The 15,001-nt window shown below is 38.1% G+C and overlaps 1 protein-coding gene across 8 annotated transcripts in view; it reads right to left on the bottom strand.

Moving 5' to 3' along the window:
* The window catches only part of CEP170 (centrosomal protein 170), a 99,160-nt gene that overhangs the window by 72,579 nt on the left and 11,580 nt on the right, over positions 1–15,001 (bottom strand). For all 8 annotated transcript variants that reach the window (XM_054576694.1, XM_054576697.1, XM_054576698.1 and 5 more), the window contains exon 2: positions 1,687–1,832. In XM_054576694.1, the coding sequence (XP_054432669.1) occupies positions 1,687–1,791 (105 nt within the window). In that variant the 5' untranslated portion in view covers positions 1,792–1,832. The remainder of the gene's footprint in view (positions 1–1,686; positions 1,833–15,001) is intronic.

Genomic DNA, 15,001 nt, shown 5'->3' with positions numbered 1-15,001 from the left:
CCCACACTTCCTGGGAGGACGCAAGGGAAGCACCTCTTCTCCTCTCTGATGAATAAGCTCCCCCATCTGAACCTAAGATATGGTCTATTTCCAATGGGCCTGTATCCAAACAGAATCATTACTGCCTTTTTCTCAGCTGCCATTCTCACCACTCGACCTCAATGAGGAGCCCGGAAAATCTCTGTACTGTTCTATTTCTCTCACCGAAGTTGTTTAATTAATGTGTCATTGTGTGTGCAACTTACTCATCTACTTATAAAGCTATATGGTAGCTTTACTTTTATTGTCTCAAAATTATAAAGTAAGTTCTTCAATTTTAAAGTAAACATGTAATGAGCATATACAAATTTGATTCTTCTAGGGATAATTCAGGGTTTCTCAGTCTCAGCGCTATTGATATGTTGGGCCAGCTCTGTTGTGTGTATAGCGGTGGGAAGAAGGATGCTGTCCACTGTTGGAAGTTTAGCAGCACCCCTGTGGCCCCTTGGTCCTGGCTTGTTGGATGTCAGCAGCAACCACTTCCAACCACCAACCATTTGTAATAATCACGCTGTCTCCAGATATTGCTAAATGTCCTTGAGGAGGCAGGATCCTTCAGTGGAGAACCGCGGGGCTCATAAACATGTCTCCTCTAAGGTCTTATTTACATTTTTTTTAACCAAAAAGGGGTACAGGAAAAAACAAGGGAATAAAATTCTAGTCTACATTGCCAGGACCTATTAAAATATCTAATCCTCAAAAATCTAAAGATCCGTTCTTCTGCTAATTATCTCACTTAAAAGTATCTTAAAAGTATTTGTTTTTTAATCCCCACCTGAGGACATGCTCATTGATTTTAGAGAGAGGAAGAAGAGAGAGAGACACACACACACACACACATCAATCAGTCACTTCCTGTACGCACCCTGACTAAGGATGGAACCTACAACCGAGGCATGTGCTCTGACCGGGAATCAAACCCGCAGCCTTTTGGTCTATGGGATGAGGCTCCAACCAACTGAGCACTGAGCCAGGGTTCTTACTTTTTAAAACTAACTCCTTTAAACCAAATTCAGTAAATACCAACGATGTTAAATTATGCTCAAACTACTCGAAGGTGTCATAAAGAACATCTCCCAAAGAAGCAGTACAACTAGTATCAGTATCACTGAAGTGTCCATGATTAATATGCAGTTTTACTTACACCATGCTAATTTTATGAATTGCTTACAAGTCTTATTTTAAAATTGCTTAATGTGAAACTTCTTAAGAATAAATGTCTCCACCCTTGAAATCTCATTTTTCAAAACACAAGGTCCAGCAGAGGTAACGCGTGCTTGAGTGATTGGTAGGGTAATAATATGGGTGTAATAATTTAGAGCTTTAATTTGAATATTTCACCTAAAATCTCATAGTGTGCTTGAGTGTGATATTATGTTATAGTGTTACCTGCTTATGATTTTGTAATGAAAGATTTTGTAATAAAAAAGGGGTGCTATTTGTGCCAAACCCTATATAATCCCCCAAGACTTAGAACTTATTTTTAAATGATTCAAGGAGAAAACTAATTAATTAAACTGGTAGCTAGAGCTAAAAGAGGGAAAGGCAGAAAGTTTGAATCGATATAATGTTCTTCTTCAAAGGAATGAAAAAATATTTCACACCCTTTCCAGATTTTGAGTAGACACAGAAGGCTGATTCCATTACCTGCAACATGAGCTCACAGTCATCTCTCCCGACAAAAATCATTTCTCGTGGCAGCCTGTGGCGCGTGCCTCCACTGCTCACCAAAAACCAGGATGTTAAGCTCATTTTCTGCTTAGCTTCTAAGTCTTTGGCAAAGCTACATCATCCTGCAGAGAGATGTTCAGAAACACACACATTCAGATATTTTTAGCATTAGCATCCAATCGTGAAACCCTATTAGTAGGTCTAAGAATAGAATGGCATTCAACACTTATCCCTCACCAGAGACAGTTACAGGTCCCAGAAATGACATATCTGCCAAATTCTCATTAGTAAAGTCCAGAGACTCTACTAAGAGTTCATTCACTTAAAAAGATATTAGGTAATTAACTTCATAGCCAACTTAATAAACATTTATCATCCTCCTGAAAGACTGAGCATCACTTATAAAGGTCTATATATCCTCAAGAACATGGTCACATTAATATTATGTTAACCCTCAGCAAACACTAGCAATGCTTCACAAGTAAATGTCTAACTTATAAATGATTTGAGAAAGACTAAATTCAAATGAATATATTTGATATTTGATTAAGAATAACAGAAACCAAAGAAATTGCTTCATTGCCTACAAACGTGGTCAGCTGCTAAGCTCATGGTGGCAGACTTGAGTTTTCTGAAATTCTTTTTTTCTTGAAAGCTCAAATATTACTGGCAAAAAAATCTTTTTGTCAATTCTTTTCTTTGGCATGAGAGGCTCGATTCCTGCCAAATACAGAAGGTCCTGACTTACATGGTTCCACTGAAGGGTTTTCAGCTTTGTTTTATGATGGTACAAAAGCCATAGGCTTTCAGTAGATACCATGCTTCAAATTTTGAACTTTGACCTTTTCCTGGGCTAGTGACAAGGAGTCCGATACTCTCGATACTCTCTTGTGAGGCCGGAGGGCAGCAACCAGCCACCGCTCCCAGTCAGCCACGTCCAATGAAAAGGAGGAACAACTGATACTCCACAGCGCACAGTGCTGACTCTATTTTTTTTTAATATTGTGTTTGTGTTTTCGCATCCCATCATGTCTACAAAACATATCTCCTCCTTCTGATGACAAAAGAAGGAAGGCAATCCCCCTTGAGGTGAAACTCAAGATAATTAATTGCCCCGCTGTAGTTTAAAGTAAGTATTCTGAGCACATTTAAGGTAGGGTAGGCCAGGCCGTGATGCTAGGAAGGTTAGGCATATTAAATGCATTTTTCAACTTATGATATTTTCAATTCACCATAGGTTTATCAGGATAAAACCCTATTGTAAGCTGAGAAGCATCCATACTCAAGTCTACAAACCAGTGTGTCTGTCAATCACTGATTTAAGTGAAAAATGGTGTTCTAGGAGAGAAGTGGCTAGTTCAGCTCAGAACTCAAACAGTGACGCAAATGCTTTTCCTTGAGACAACCTTGGTATGTCGGTATACAGCAGTGATTTTCAACTGGTACGCCATGGGAATTTTACAACATGCAATTCCTGTCTATTTAGTCAGGTGCACTGACCTCTTTTCCCTCAGACAGTCAGATAAAAGAAGGACAACAGCCAACACAACAATAGCTGTCTAGTATGAATGAATCAGAATCATACCTACTTTCTTTGTCAGATCAGCAAAAAATACATTTTTTGCGTGCCCCAGAATTTTAGTAATTAGCTCATGTGTGCCATGAGATGAAAAAGTTTGCAAATCGCTGGTATAGAGCATTAGGGCTTTGTATGCGTTTTCACTTAGTCATACAAGATATGAAAAACATGTGACTCGAAGGTCAAGATTAAATGAAATTAAGCATTTTTTACCACTTCCTCAAGGACATTCTCGAGTGCAAGTGGCACGCGCACAGCAGTGAAGAACACAATTACTAGCAGCCTCGTTTGGTACAGATGTCTTGATCTGTATGCCAAGGAGCCAGCGCCTTTACCTGCCCTTTTTTTGGTACTATCTGTTCAAATATCAATACAATAAACAAGGCAAATAATGCTTTGTATTATTATGAAAATAGTTTTAACCCCGTGACCTTGAAATGGCTTCAGGGACTCCCAGGGGCCTCGTGGACGGAGCTTTGAGAACTACTCTCCTGGTGGATGTGGCTGTGTCATAAAGAACATGAACCTTGGACTCAGAGAGACTGACGGGGAAGAATCCGACTCCTGGTTCCACCCCTTTTTATTCTGTAAGTTACCCCATAACCATTAGTCTTCTCTTCTATAAAATGAGTATAATGATAGCATCTACTCAACAGTTCTTTCTCATGAAATCAAAAAAGTAGTACCTGTAAATATTTTTCCATAAAACGGTACATTCTGATAGAATTTAATGAGAAGCGAACTATACTACAGTGGAATGAGCTATTCTGCAATAAGAAATAGATACCTACACTACAAACTACACTACAGCAAAATCTTGTAAAATGTTGAATTCTGTGTTAAGGTAAAATCCTATATAGTATAAATTTATCTACACATTCATGAAACAATGGGTTTCAACAAAACAGGCAAACATTTTCTGTAAAGTTAAAAGCCTTATTCCCTTTTCAGCTTATCTAATTGATATAGTCAATTTGTGTGGATTCTTAAATTTTCCATTCAATACCTAACTCCTTGGTGCAGGTGTTGTTGTTGTTGCTGTTTTTTAAAGATGTTATTTATTTATTTTAGAGAGAAGGGAAGGGAGATAGAGAGGGAGAGAAACATCAAAGCATGGTTGCCTCTCAAGCGCTCCCAGCTGGGGACCTGCCCTGAAACCCAGGCATGTGCACTGACTGGAAATGGAATCAGTGACCCTTTGGTTCACAGGCCGGCGCTCAATCCACTGAGCCACACGAGCCAGGGTGGTACAGGTGTCCTTAGTCTTCCACGTGTCTACTTTCTGTCAAATTGGTTTTTGGTATTTTATATATACTTCCTGGGCAAGCAGAGAGGATCAAACAAACTTTGCCCAAGAAAAAACCTCCCATCTAAATATAGTATACGATTTGCATACTGCCTTTTCAAGGAATGACAATTTTAAAACATGACACTAATAAGTAGGTCAATGGCTTTATGACTATTTAACAGCACTGAAGAAAACACATTACAGTAAGATGTTAAAAGGAAGTCAAATTAGCCTAAATAAACTAAAACACCCGAGCCAAACATAGGCAATGGGAAGAGTTCTTCAGCATTTTCAAAATCACAAAGTTATATGTAAGCATTATTCTTTTGCTACAAAAACATTGTTTTAAGCATTCAGAAAATATCAAGCATAATTATATAACATACAAATATATAATATACAGCTCCCATACAAACACATAATAATATAAAATAAAAGTCATGGCTTTTTATGAACTTTTGGCTTTCAATGAGGCTTCAAAAGGTAATTAAAAGAATACAAATTTTCTGAAAAACAAAAATAAAACACATAATCCTCAAGGTGAGGGGTACTGTTTTTCAGTTATTGGGGTGGAACGATGACCTTGAGTCCTTTTCTGTCTTATCTACAACGGGAGGGAGTGGGATATGACGGAAAGTATTAGCTCTCAGTTTTTATATGGGACTCTCTTCCAGACAGAGATGGGGTCTAATTTCCTACTCCATAATTCTGACTCATATTTGTTTTGGCCAATGGGACAATGTCAGTAGACGTGAGGGAAACAGAGGCCACACACTGTGTTTGGGCAACTGGGCCTGCTCCGTCCCACCTCTGCCATCATCAGTAAAAGAACGTGCTCTGGTCCGAGGTGAATGAGAGACATGCGGAGCCAACATAGACCTAAAGTACAGCTTGAAGCCAGGTCCTCACTAGGTCATCCAAACCCTCACTCAACAACAGACACACGAGCAACAATAACAATGGTTGCTGTTTGAAGCCATTGGGAGATATGAGGTGATAGGCTTCATCACTTTCATGCATAAAAGGTGAGTATAATATACTAAAATATGGTATCTTTTTAAAAAGTGCATTCACAATCCAATATACACACTTGAATGTTTTCAAAAATACACAAATGGAATTTTTGTTGAAGTTGTCTTTCTTTCCTGTGTTTACTCTTTTTAGGATGGTAACATTCATTGGTACGATTAAGCATAAGGCTGCTATACAAAACAGAATTACAACCCATGAGTAAAGAAAATTCGCAGCTTATTTTAATAAAGAATCCAACAACTGGAGAATCCCACAGTGGAAGAGGATTCATTTCACTTTTTCTTTAAGAAAAAAGTCAACATCTCTAACTTACTACCCCTACCCGGAAACAGTGCAGTAGGTCCGCAGGAGAATCTTACAGCCTCCCGCAACAGGGGGCAATAAACACACCGCTGATGTTACACGAGATGAGTCCAGAAGGCGTGATCTGCAGAATATTAATTTCCTTAGCTAAGGATGGCACGTTACCCCATCCTTGCGTGCAGCTGATGTCCACAAGGTTGGGGTCTCTGATTTATCAACTTCCGATAATGAACCCTGACTCTCCTGTGGGAAAGGGGGTTGGGGCAGTGGGCCCTACAGGGTCTTTATGGACTCTCAACTGACCGCGGTTTTGGTTCATGCCTGATCTCTGCCCCCAAGGTTCCTGATTATCTCAAATTCCTAAGTCTCGCCAAGATTCTGTGAAAATTCACTGATTTCTTTATACCTCCTTAGCAGGCACTTAGTTTTTCACTATCTTCCTTCAAAAGCTTCCTCTCTTCCAAAACTTTCTCAGCTTCATTCTTTCTAAGTGGTTTCCTCTCTTTCTTTGTCTTAGTGAAATTTTGGTAAGGAATAGAGAAAACTCCAGGGCTTCTATTTATTATATTTCTTGTTTACTTTTCTTAGTAAGAGAAATCAAAGGGATACCATTTCTAGCACAACACTTGATTAGTATTATTTTAGTTATTTGAAGCTTTCCCTCCTTCTGTGCAATTATATGTAGGTACATAAATATCCTGATTATCATGATATTATAGGTGCCAAAATATAAAAGCCTATCATTTTTTAATCCTAGCTAACATATGATTTTGAAATAAAATACAGGAGAGATAAAATAGAATAGCTATCCAGATTATAATATCTCAGTGACCATGTACTATCTCAATTTTCATTTTCATTATGTGTTGTAATTTTCCCTTTATTTCTTTTTTGCAGAATGAGTCAAGAATTTTACCTGCTCCAAGAGAAGTACATTCCAAATAATAACAATAATATCTGCTCTCTATATTCATAGGTTGGCTATTTTATTCTCATTTTTCTGAAATCAAATTTCAAGTTAGATACTAATATTATTAAAAGTACCAGCTATGACACAATAGAAACTAATTATAAGGGGCCAATGTCGCCACAAGTCATGTTAATCTAACTCTGGATATGTCCCCAGTCACTGGAGCCATGAGGGTAGTGTAGTTCATCATGGGACACAGGATATGCTAATACGTTGCTTTACTCTTAGGTGAAATGCCTAAGGGATTATTGTTGGTAGGTGCATGAATTTGGAAATAAGCGAGGATAAGGAAAACTCATCGATGGGTTTGAAAACTTGGGTTGCATGAGGAAGTACTTTGAAATACATTTGTCACCAGGTACTTACTCTGCCCTTATCAGGTACAATTTTAGGAGCAGATGATAAAGCATTGAATTGAACCTCCTTACCTTAATGTAGCTGACTTTCTGGTCAAATCATAAATACATTAAGATCTGTCATCATTTGCCCCAGCTTAACCCTTACCTTGGTAAATTCTATAAAAGCTGCATAGGGACATCATGGAATATGGAAATAAGAAGCCCCAAGACTCCGTTCCTCCACCTAAACAACTACCGAATTGCCTAACACTGCCTAAAATACCTAATTTAGGACTCTGGTGTCTAGTCCAAGAGGATGGTAATTTTTGGTGAATTTCAGCCTTTCACTTGGTCCCCCATTCTCCATTCAAAAAGCTGTTCAGCAGCACTCTGGGAAGAGCACCTTACATTTCTTGGGTGGCTTGCTGGAGCCAGGATGGGCCATAAAGACTATCTTCTGAATACGCTTGTGTGCTCTGACAGCCGATTGCTGCTTTTGACCACTGAGCCTCTGAGCTGGCCATCCCTGCTTGAACTCCCATGGGCTTGAAGCAACTTTCAAGGAATTTAAAGAGACAATGTATGCTTATTGGTTTGTTTTCTATCCCCTCTTGAGAGCCAGGTATTTAAGGAAACGTATTAAGTCACTCATTCCCTGATCACAGAGATGACAGAACAGAAATTTCAGTGACCACAACATGACATCTTGCAATAATAATTTTGAAAAGTAAAAAATGATTGGCTTAAGCCCTCAACAAGAAAGACTTAGCAATCCCTGAGGACAAATGAAATTACAGATTTACCATAACATAATACTTACAATGTCTAGTCCTCCCTCCTTCTGTTCCCTCTCCCCCTCTCCCCATATATAAATATACCTATTTGTGGAAAATGAATACATATAAAGGCATAACTTGGAAATATTATGGGTTTGGTTCCAGACACTGCAATAAAGCAAATATCACAATAAAGCAATTCACATGAATTGTTTGGTTTCCCAGTGCATATTAAAGTTGTGTTTATACTATCCTGTCTGTGAATGTACAATAATCTTATGCCTCAATAATGATGTATATGCCTTAATGAAAAAGTATCAAGGAACTTCAACAAACTCCAAGCATGTTAAACACAAAGTTCCACACTGGGACACATTATATTCAAACTGTCAGACTGAAAGAAAAACACAATTTTGAAAACATTGAGAAAAGACTGGTCATGTTCAAGGTATACTCAGTAAGATTAACAGCTGATTTCTCCCCATAAGCCATGGAGGTCAGAAGGCAGTGGATGACATATTTAAAGACTTGCAACTGTCACTATCTTTTAAGAATAAATTACAATTAATACAAAAATAGTTGAAGACTTCAATATCCCTCTTTTAACAATTAAACACCCAATCCACCAGACAAAAGACCAGTAAGAAAACAGAGAACCTGACAACACTATAACCACTACGACCGAATAGACGTAAACACATCATTCTATTCAACTAACCAGATCATATTCTTTTTAAGTGTACGTAGAACATTCTCCCAGAGAGGCCAGTAGATGAGGCCTAAAACAAATCTTAATAAATTTTAGAAGACTGAAATTCTACAAAACAAGTTTCTCAATCACAATGGAATAAAATTAGGAGTCAATAACAGAGGCAAAGTGGAAAATCTGCAATATGTGGAAATTAAACAACACACTCTTTAACAACCAATGGGTAAAAGAAGCAATCATAAGAGAACAAGACAATACAGAAACAAGAGAAAACAAATATACAACATACTAAACTAAAGGCTTTAGTTATTTTATTTTTGGAGCTTTAGTTGGTAAGCAGCAGAGTTCTACAGGTGACATACTATTGTAAAAGCATCACCCTTCCAAATTAAAGATTATATTAAATGAGAATATACCCAGGATACTATTACTATTTACTATCTGATAAAATATAAGAATTTATCTAAAAAGGAATTTAAGAGATTAAAGATTAGCCCAAAAACCTACTAGTAAAGTTCCAAGGATTAGACCATATGGCATGTGATGACCTACTGATCGTAAAACATACATTAACATGTGTACGGCTTAGGTTCAGATTTAAGAAGCTGAACATATTCAGGATCCTAAAAATTTCACACATAATTCCAAAAAAATCAACAAAACTCTAAATGTATGTGTTTTGAGGTATAAGAGAACAGGTAAAAACCTTAATTATAAATAGTAAAAATTCCAGGAAATCTCACTTTTGAGTTACAAACATTAAAACCTATTTTGAGATATGAATATAAATTTTTGGCTTCATTTAAACAATTTAACAATTTAATGGTTTAACATTATAACTAAAACACAACTCAAAACTCTTTCATTTGTGATAGCAGGCTTCATTGTCAAAAACACTGGAGTAACTTTAAAGAGTATACAATGTTAGATATGCAGACTAAACATAATACACAATTTTATTAGTCTCTACTTTATGCACTTATTCATTTTAGCATTTAAGAAGTCCCAGAGTATGACAAAATGCAAAGCTAACAGAGCTGCCTTCGTCTCAGTCTTTCCCCATGGCAGAGCAAACAGTTCTGTTCTCTGTAACCCCAGAATAGTTGGTTCAAACTTCTATTATGCTATAATTTAAACTATAACTTACTGCATGACTATGTCTCTAGCTGGTGAGCTCTTTCCAGGCAGGAAATACCTGTTTTCCTCTACCGCCCTTCTTTCAGTAAACATTTATTGAGAAACCTACCAGATCCAGGTACTGTTAGCATTTTGGACAACCCTGCCACAAGAAACTCAGTCCTGGGGAATTCCAATCATTAGATGCCATGAGAGGAATAAGCCTAAGGTGATACCAGAACAAAGAAGCAGGCTGGGATAGAAACACCTGGGGTGGCGCAATTCCAAGGAAGTGCGGAGCTGAAATGCAGGCATGTCTCTCTCTCTCTATCCTCAGAGCCTGGTCCAATGTTTCCGCCTAGTGAGTGTCTCAGAAGCTATTTTTAATGAATGAACGGGCAGCTCTGGAGCTGCTGCGAGTCTTTTTGAGATGAACATAATCTTGAAATCTCCACGGGTAAGAGGTTAAAAACTAGTCATGGAACCTTTGCGACAATTAAATCCAGCCATTAAATCCTCCCCATTCTTCGGCCTCTCTTATCCTCTCTATCTCCTTGTCGTGGGCAGCTACCTGACGAAAGCTAAGGCTCTGACCTTTGAAGGTCAGATGGAGGTAAACAGTGAACCGGCATCCCGGTCCCATTTCTAGGTTCCTAGTAGCTGTAATTAGCTCGGGCAATAGACTGTCCTGGTAGATCGGAGCTCATTTCATGATCTGTCAACTAAAAATTTAATACTTAAAGCTTTAAATTTTAAAAATCAAAACAAAAACTCTGCAGATATTCAGCAGGGCACACAGTTTCACTACACTTCTAAGTTTCAGTGTTGGCTTATTTATCCTAAAAAAGGTTGCTTCCAGTCACTTCTAATTCAAACTGAGGAATGATGACAAGGAGTCTGAGTGGCTTTATAAAGCTGCGAGACAGGCAACACAAGCGCCCTTAATATACAATAACATTACAATAGAACTAGGAACTAATACATCCCATAACCCACGGCAAAGAACTGCTTACTCAGAGTAATAGGTTTTAGGGGAAATAAAAGCAACTATTATATAAATGACCGTCAGGTATGCAATTGCGGGAGCTGAAGCACATGTTAAGAAGGGCCGTCCATTCTTATGTTTCTGGCAGTTGGCTGGCTGATTCGCCACCACAAGGCTTTACAGAGAGTAAACCTGCTCTTAACCCACAACTCCTGCTAATTCCGAGGAAGGAGTGACGGGCTGCGCCCGAGGACGATCAGTCTGCACAACTGACAATGCTTTCCTCGAACCTGCGCAGTTCTCATTTCAGTAAAATACCATCTATGTATGCAGCCACGTGACAGTTTTTCTTCCTGAACCAAGAGGTATGAACGGGTGCCAATGATCTCCATGGGCTTGGCTCAGTGCCCAGCTAGCTCTGTGTTCCCTGAATGAATAATAGTAGGAGAAAGAAGATGTGATTTTCCTAACAAAGGAAAACTTAAAACAAGGGGGGAAATGGGATAAAGTTCACCTCCCGAAAGTGTCATCTGAACAAGCAGTAAGGCTTATAAATGAAAACGAATTAAGCTACTGCACCGATTGTTGTGTAGGCTTTTAAAACTTCCATCACGTCTTTGAGCAAAAAGGAAAGAGGACTCATGGACATGCACAACAGTGTGGGGATGGCTGAGGGGAAGGCGGGGTAAGGGGACGAAAGGGTAATATAAAAACAAAACCGAGGGGGAGGCCACCGAGATTTCCCAGCACCGCCAGCCCCCGTACAAACACAGCCTCCCCAGTCAGTGACGCATTTTTGATAATTGTTGAACCCACACTGACACTTTATCATCCAAAGTCCACAGTTTACAATACATTACGGTTCACCCTTGGTGTTGCGCATTCTGTGGGTTTGGACAGACGTATGATGGACGTGTACCCATCCTTATGGTATCAGAGAGTATTTTTAATGCCCTGAAAATCCTCTGTGAACCGCCTATTCACCCCTCGCCCCCGCACCAGCTCCTGGTCTTTTTACTCTCTCCATAGTTTTACCTTTTCCAGATGTCATATAATTGGAATAATAGAGTATGCAGCCTTTTCAGATTGGCTTCTTTCACTTAGTGATAGGCATTTAAAGTTTCTATATATGTTTTCATGGCTTGATAATCATTTTTTTTAGCTCTCACGAATATTCTATTGTCTCGGGGTACCCTAGGTCACACATCCACTCACCTGCTGGAAGACATCTTGATTGCTTCCAAATTTTGGCAATTATGAATAAAGTTGCTATAAATATCATGTCTTTTTATCCTATCATACAAAGTACACAAAAGATAAGTGAACAAATTTTAAATAAATGTATACATGTAGGATTCATATTTAACATTTCCCCCCTACTCAATCCTTAACAGAAAATATTCTCAACACTCAAACCTCTGCCTTTCAACCCCACATATTTCTGAGATGAATAAATTATTAGGGTTGCATTTCAGCTAAGAACTCAAGATCAGATACAGCACATATATGACTGATCATACATTACAAAATCAATAGACATGATTTTCAATAACCTCTTACTTATAATACGTAGCATTTACTCTCTGCCGACAACATTCTAATAACCTCACACACACGCGATTGCTCTTAACCGCAAAAATTATATTAAGTTCTAGAAAATGAACATTAACCCGTGATACATCAATTACACAAGAGGATTCCATTATAGAGAGTACTATAAAATGAATTAATCATTTTTTTTCATTCACAGGTGTTTCCGTACTAAGCATTACTAGTAGCAGAGTGTGATGGTCAAGACAGAAAAAGTTTCTAATCTCACAGAACCAATAATAGACACACAAAAGTTAAGTAAATGAATAAAACAGCTTCCATGACAGTGGGAAGACAGGCACATGAAAAAAACAAAGGGAGTGGCCTGATGTAACCGTTTCAGGGTGGCGCTGAGTGGTCCAGGGAAACACCTCTGAGAAAGGGACATACGCTTCCAACATATTCAAAAATTCAGCTCTGCTGTGCGATTAACTTGACCCGGGACAGATAATGAAACATACTCTTGGGAAAAAATTATTTCTTTTAAATCTCCACCCCCACTTGAAACTGTATAGCTAATCCAAAAAAATAAATCTGCAGCTGTGCTTTCTTTGGATACCTACCAAGATACTTGTCCTAGGCTCATGTGAACAAACTCTGCACTGGGAAAATTTTTTCTTCCATATACTCCTGATTATTTTGGAATGAGTGCTCCAAATTTTGCCTTTATCATTTGCCATTTATATCATTAAATTTAAAAAAACAGTTAAAGCAAATACCTACTTTAAAAAAAAAGGTAATTTACAACTTTTGCCTAAAATAGCACTTGACTGCAAAATTTTTTTCATAAAAAATAAGTGAAGATGATGTGCCAAATATCAATAGTCATATAACCTATATCTGAGCTTCTTAAGTATTTTCAAAAGACTTAGATTTAATGGGAAAAAAACCCCAGTAATTTACTAATACATCATTTCTTCATAAAAATCATTTTGTAAAGTACTTAAAGAAAATGCTTGAGAAAACAAGTTACACTTTTCCATAAATTATCTAGACATTCAAAGTTCTTGCCAAATTTTCTCTGCTAGCTTACAAAAAAATGTAAAGTTTGACTGGCTCTCTTTTTTAGAGCCATAAAACTGTTAAAAATTAATGTTGTTGTTTTACATCAATAAGTCAGTGAAGACTTAGATTCAAATATTTACAAAGTTACTTCTTTGTGCCAGTAACTGTGTGAGGTTTTTACACTTTCATCCTTCCTTTTTACTCCCTTAAGCATTTGAGAAATATTTTCCCCTTGAAGTTAATGACCACCCAAGGTCACAAATCTGGGAATAATAAACAGCAGCCACCTGGACTCAAACCTGGGCTTTGAGATACAAACTTCTAGGCTTTTCCGCAACCACTGTGCCCTTTATATTTTTTTCAAATATACCTTCAGATGATGCTAATGATCCCAATTCCTACAGACCCAGATTTGGCTAAAGAATGTGAAAATGACTACAAAAACAATGTATTTTTACATAACATGTTCTCTGACGCTTTCTCTTTGAGCAATAAACACTAACAGCTCATGGACAATTCAGTCCATTTTCAACCTGCCTCTGATCTACTGGTTGGTTATCAGCAAACAGAACATTCTCTCCCTGAGAAGCCCATTGAGACCCGATCAGTTTATATAAAAATCAGAGCCCAATTACCAGCTGACCCATCTAGTAGACTGATTGATAAATCAGGGTACAGCGTGGAATGGAAACCTCAAACTGAAAGAACCGTCAACTATCTCTAGGCTCACCAAACAACTAGGTATCAGAAGAAACTTTTCAGGTCATATGTCGCTAGAAGCAGAAAAAGATGTACAAAATGGTACACAGCATTCACACCAAGGCTATCTTTTGGCTGACATCTTTCAATAATCATTTCAACTGTTAACTATATAAGTTTATTCTTTCATTACTATAATTCATTAGACTATTGGTGCTTAAATGATTGGGCTCATCGGTACCATAATACCATTAGGTCTCTAATTGTTGCTGGAAATATTTTGTAGTGGGAATATTTCTGGCAAGGCAATTCTTTCAAAAGAGGGTATCTCCAGGTATAACTACAGATAATTCACTATTGACAATTATTTCATTTGGAGAAGAGTTTTTGCAAGTGTGAGGATAAAAAATACAGCTAAAATAGACTACTGGTACTTTTAACAATAATTAATACTAGGAGATAATGTTCCAAGCCCACATGAATAGCAGGACCTGCCAAAAAGTTTACCTTCCAAACACTTTCTTCAGCTCCGCCTTTGTTTCCTCCTGTGTGTAGGCCTCTTTTCCTTTTTCATTCCATCTCTAAACACCACTGCAAACCACATTCACCCTCCAGTTCCTTTGACTTTCTATTTCTTTGTGACACAATGGGCCATAAACAGAAAACTGAAGGATATTTTTTTTAAATTTTATTTATTTCTTTTTAGAGAGGGGAAAGGAAAGAGAAAGAGTGGGAGAGGAACATCAATGTGTGGTTGCCTCTCGAGCACCCCCCAGGGGGGCCCTGGCCCACAACCCAGGCATGTGCCCTGACTGGGACTCGAACTGGGACCCTTTGGTTCACAGTCCAGTGCTCAATCCACTGAGCCACACCAGCCAGGGCTAAACTGAAGAATATTTTA

Source organism: Pteronotus mesoamericanus, unplaced genomic scaffold (genome assembly GCF_021234165.1).
Source record: "Pteronotus mesoamericanus isolate MK-2021 breed Mesoamerican mustached bat unplaced genomic scaffold, CSHL_Meso_final contig_347, whole genome shotgun sequence".
NCBI lineage: Eukaryota > Metazoa > Chordata > Mammalia > Chiroptera > Mormoopidae > Pteronotus > Pteronotus mesoamericanus.
The sequence above is the reverse complement of the archived record's forward strand: the minus strand, read 5'-3'. Positions and strand labels throughout refer to the sequence as shown.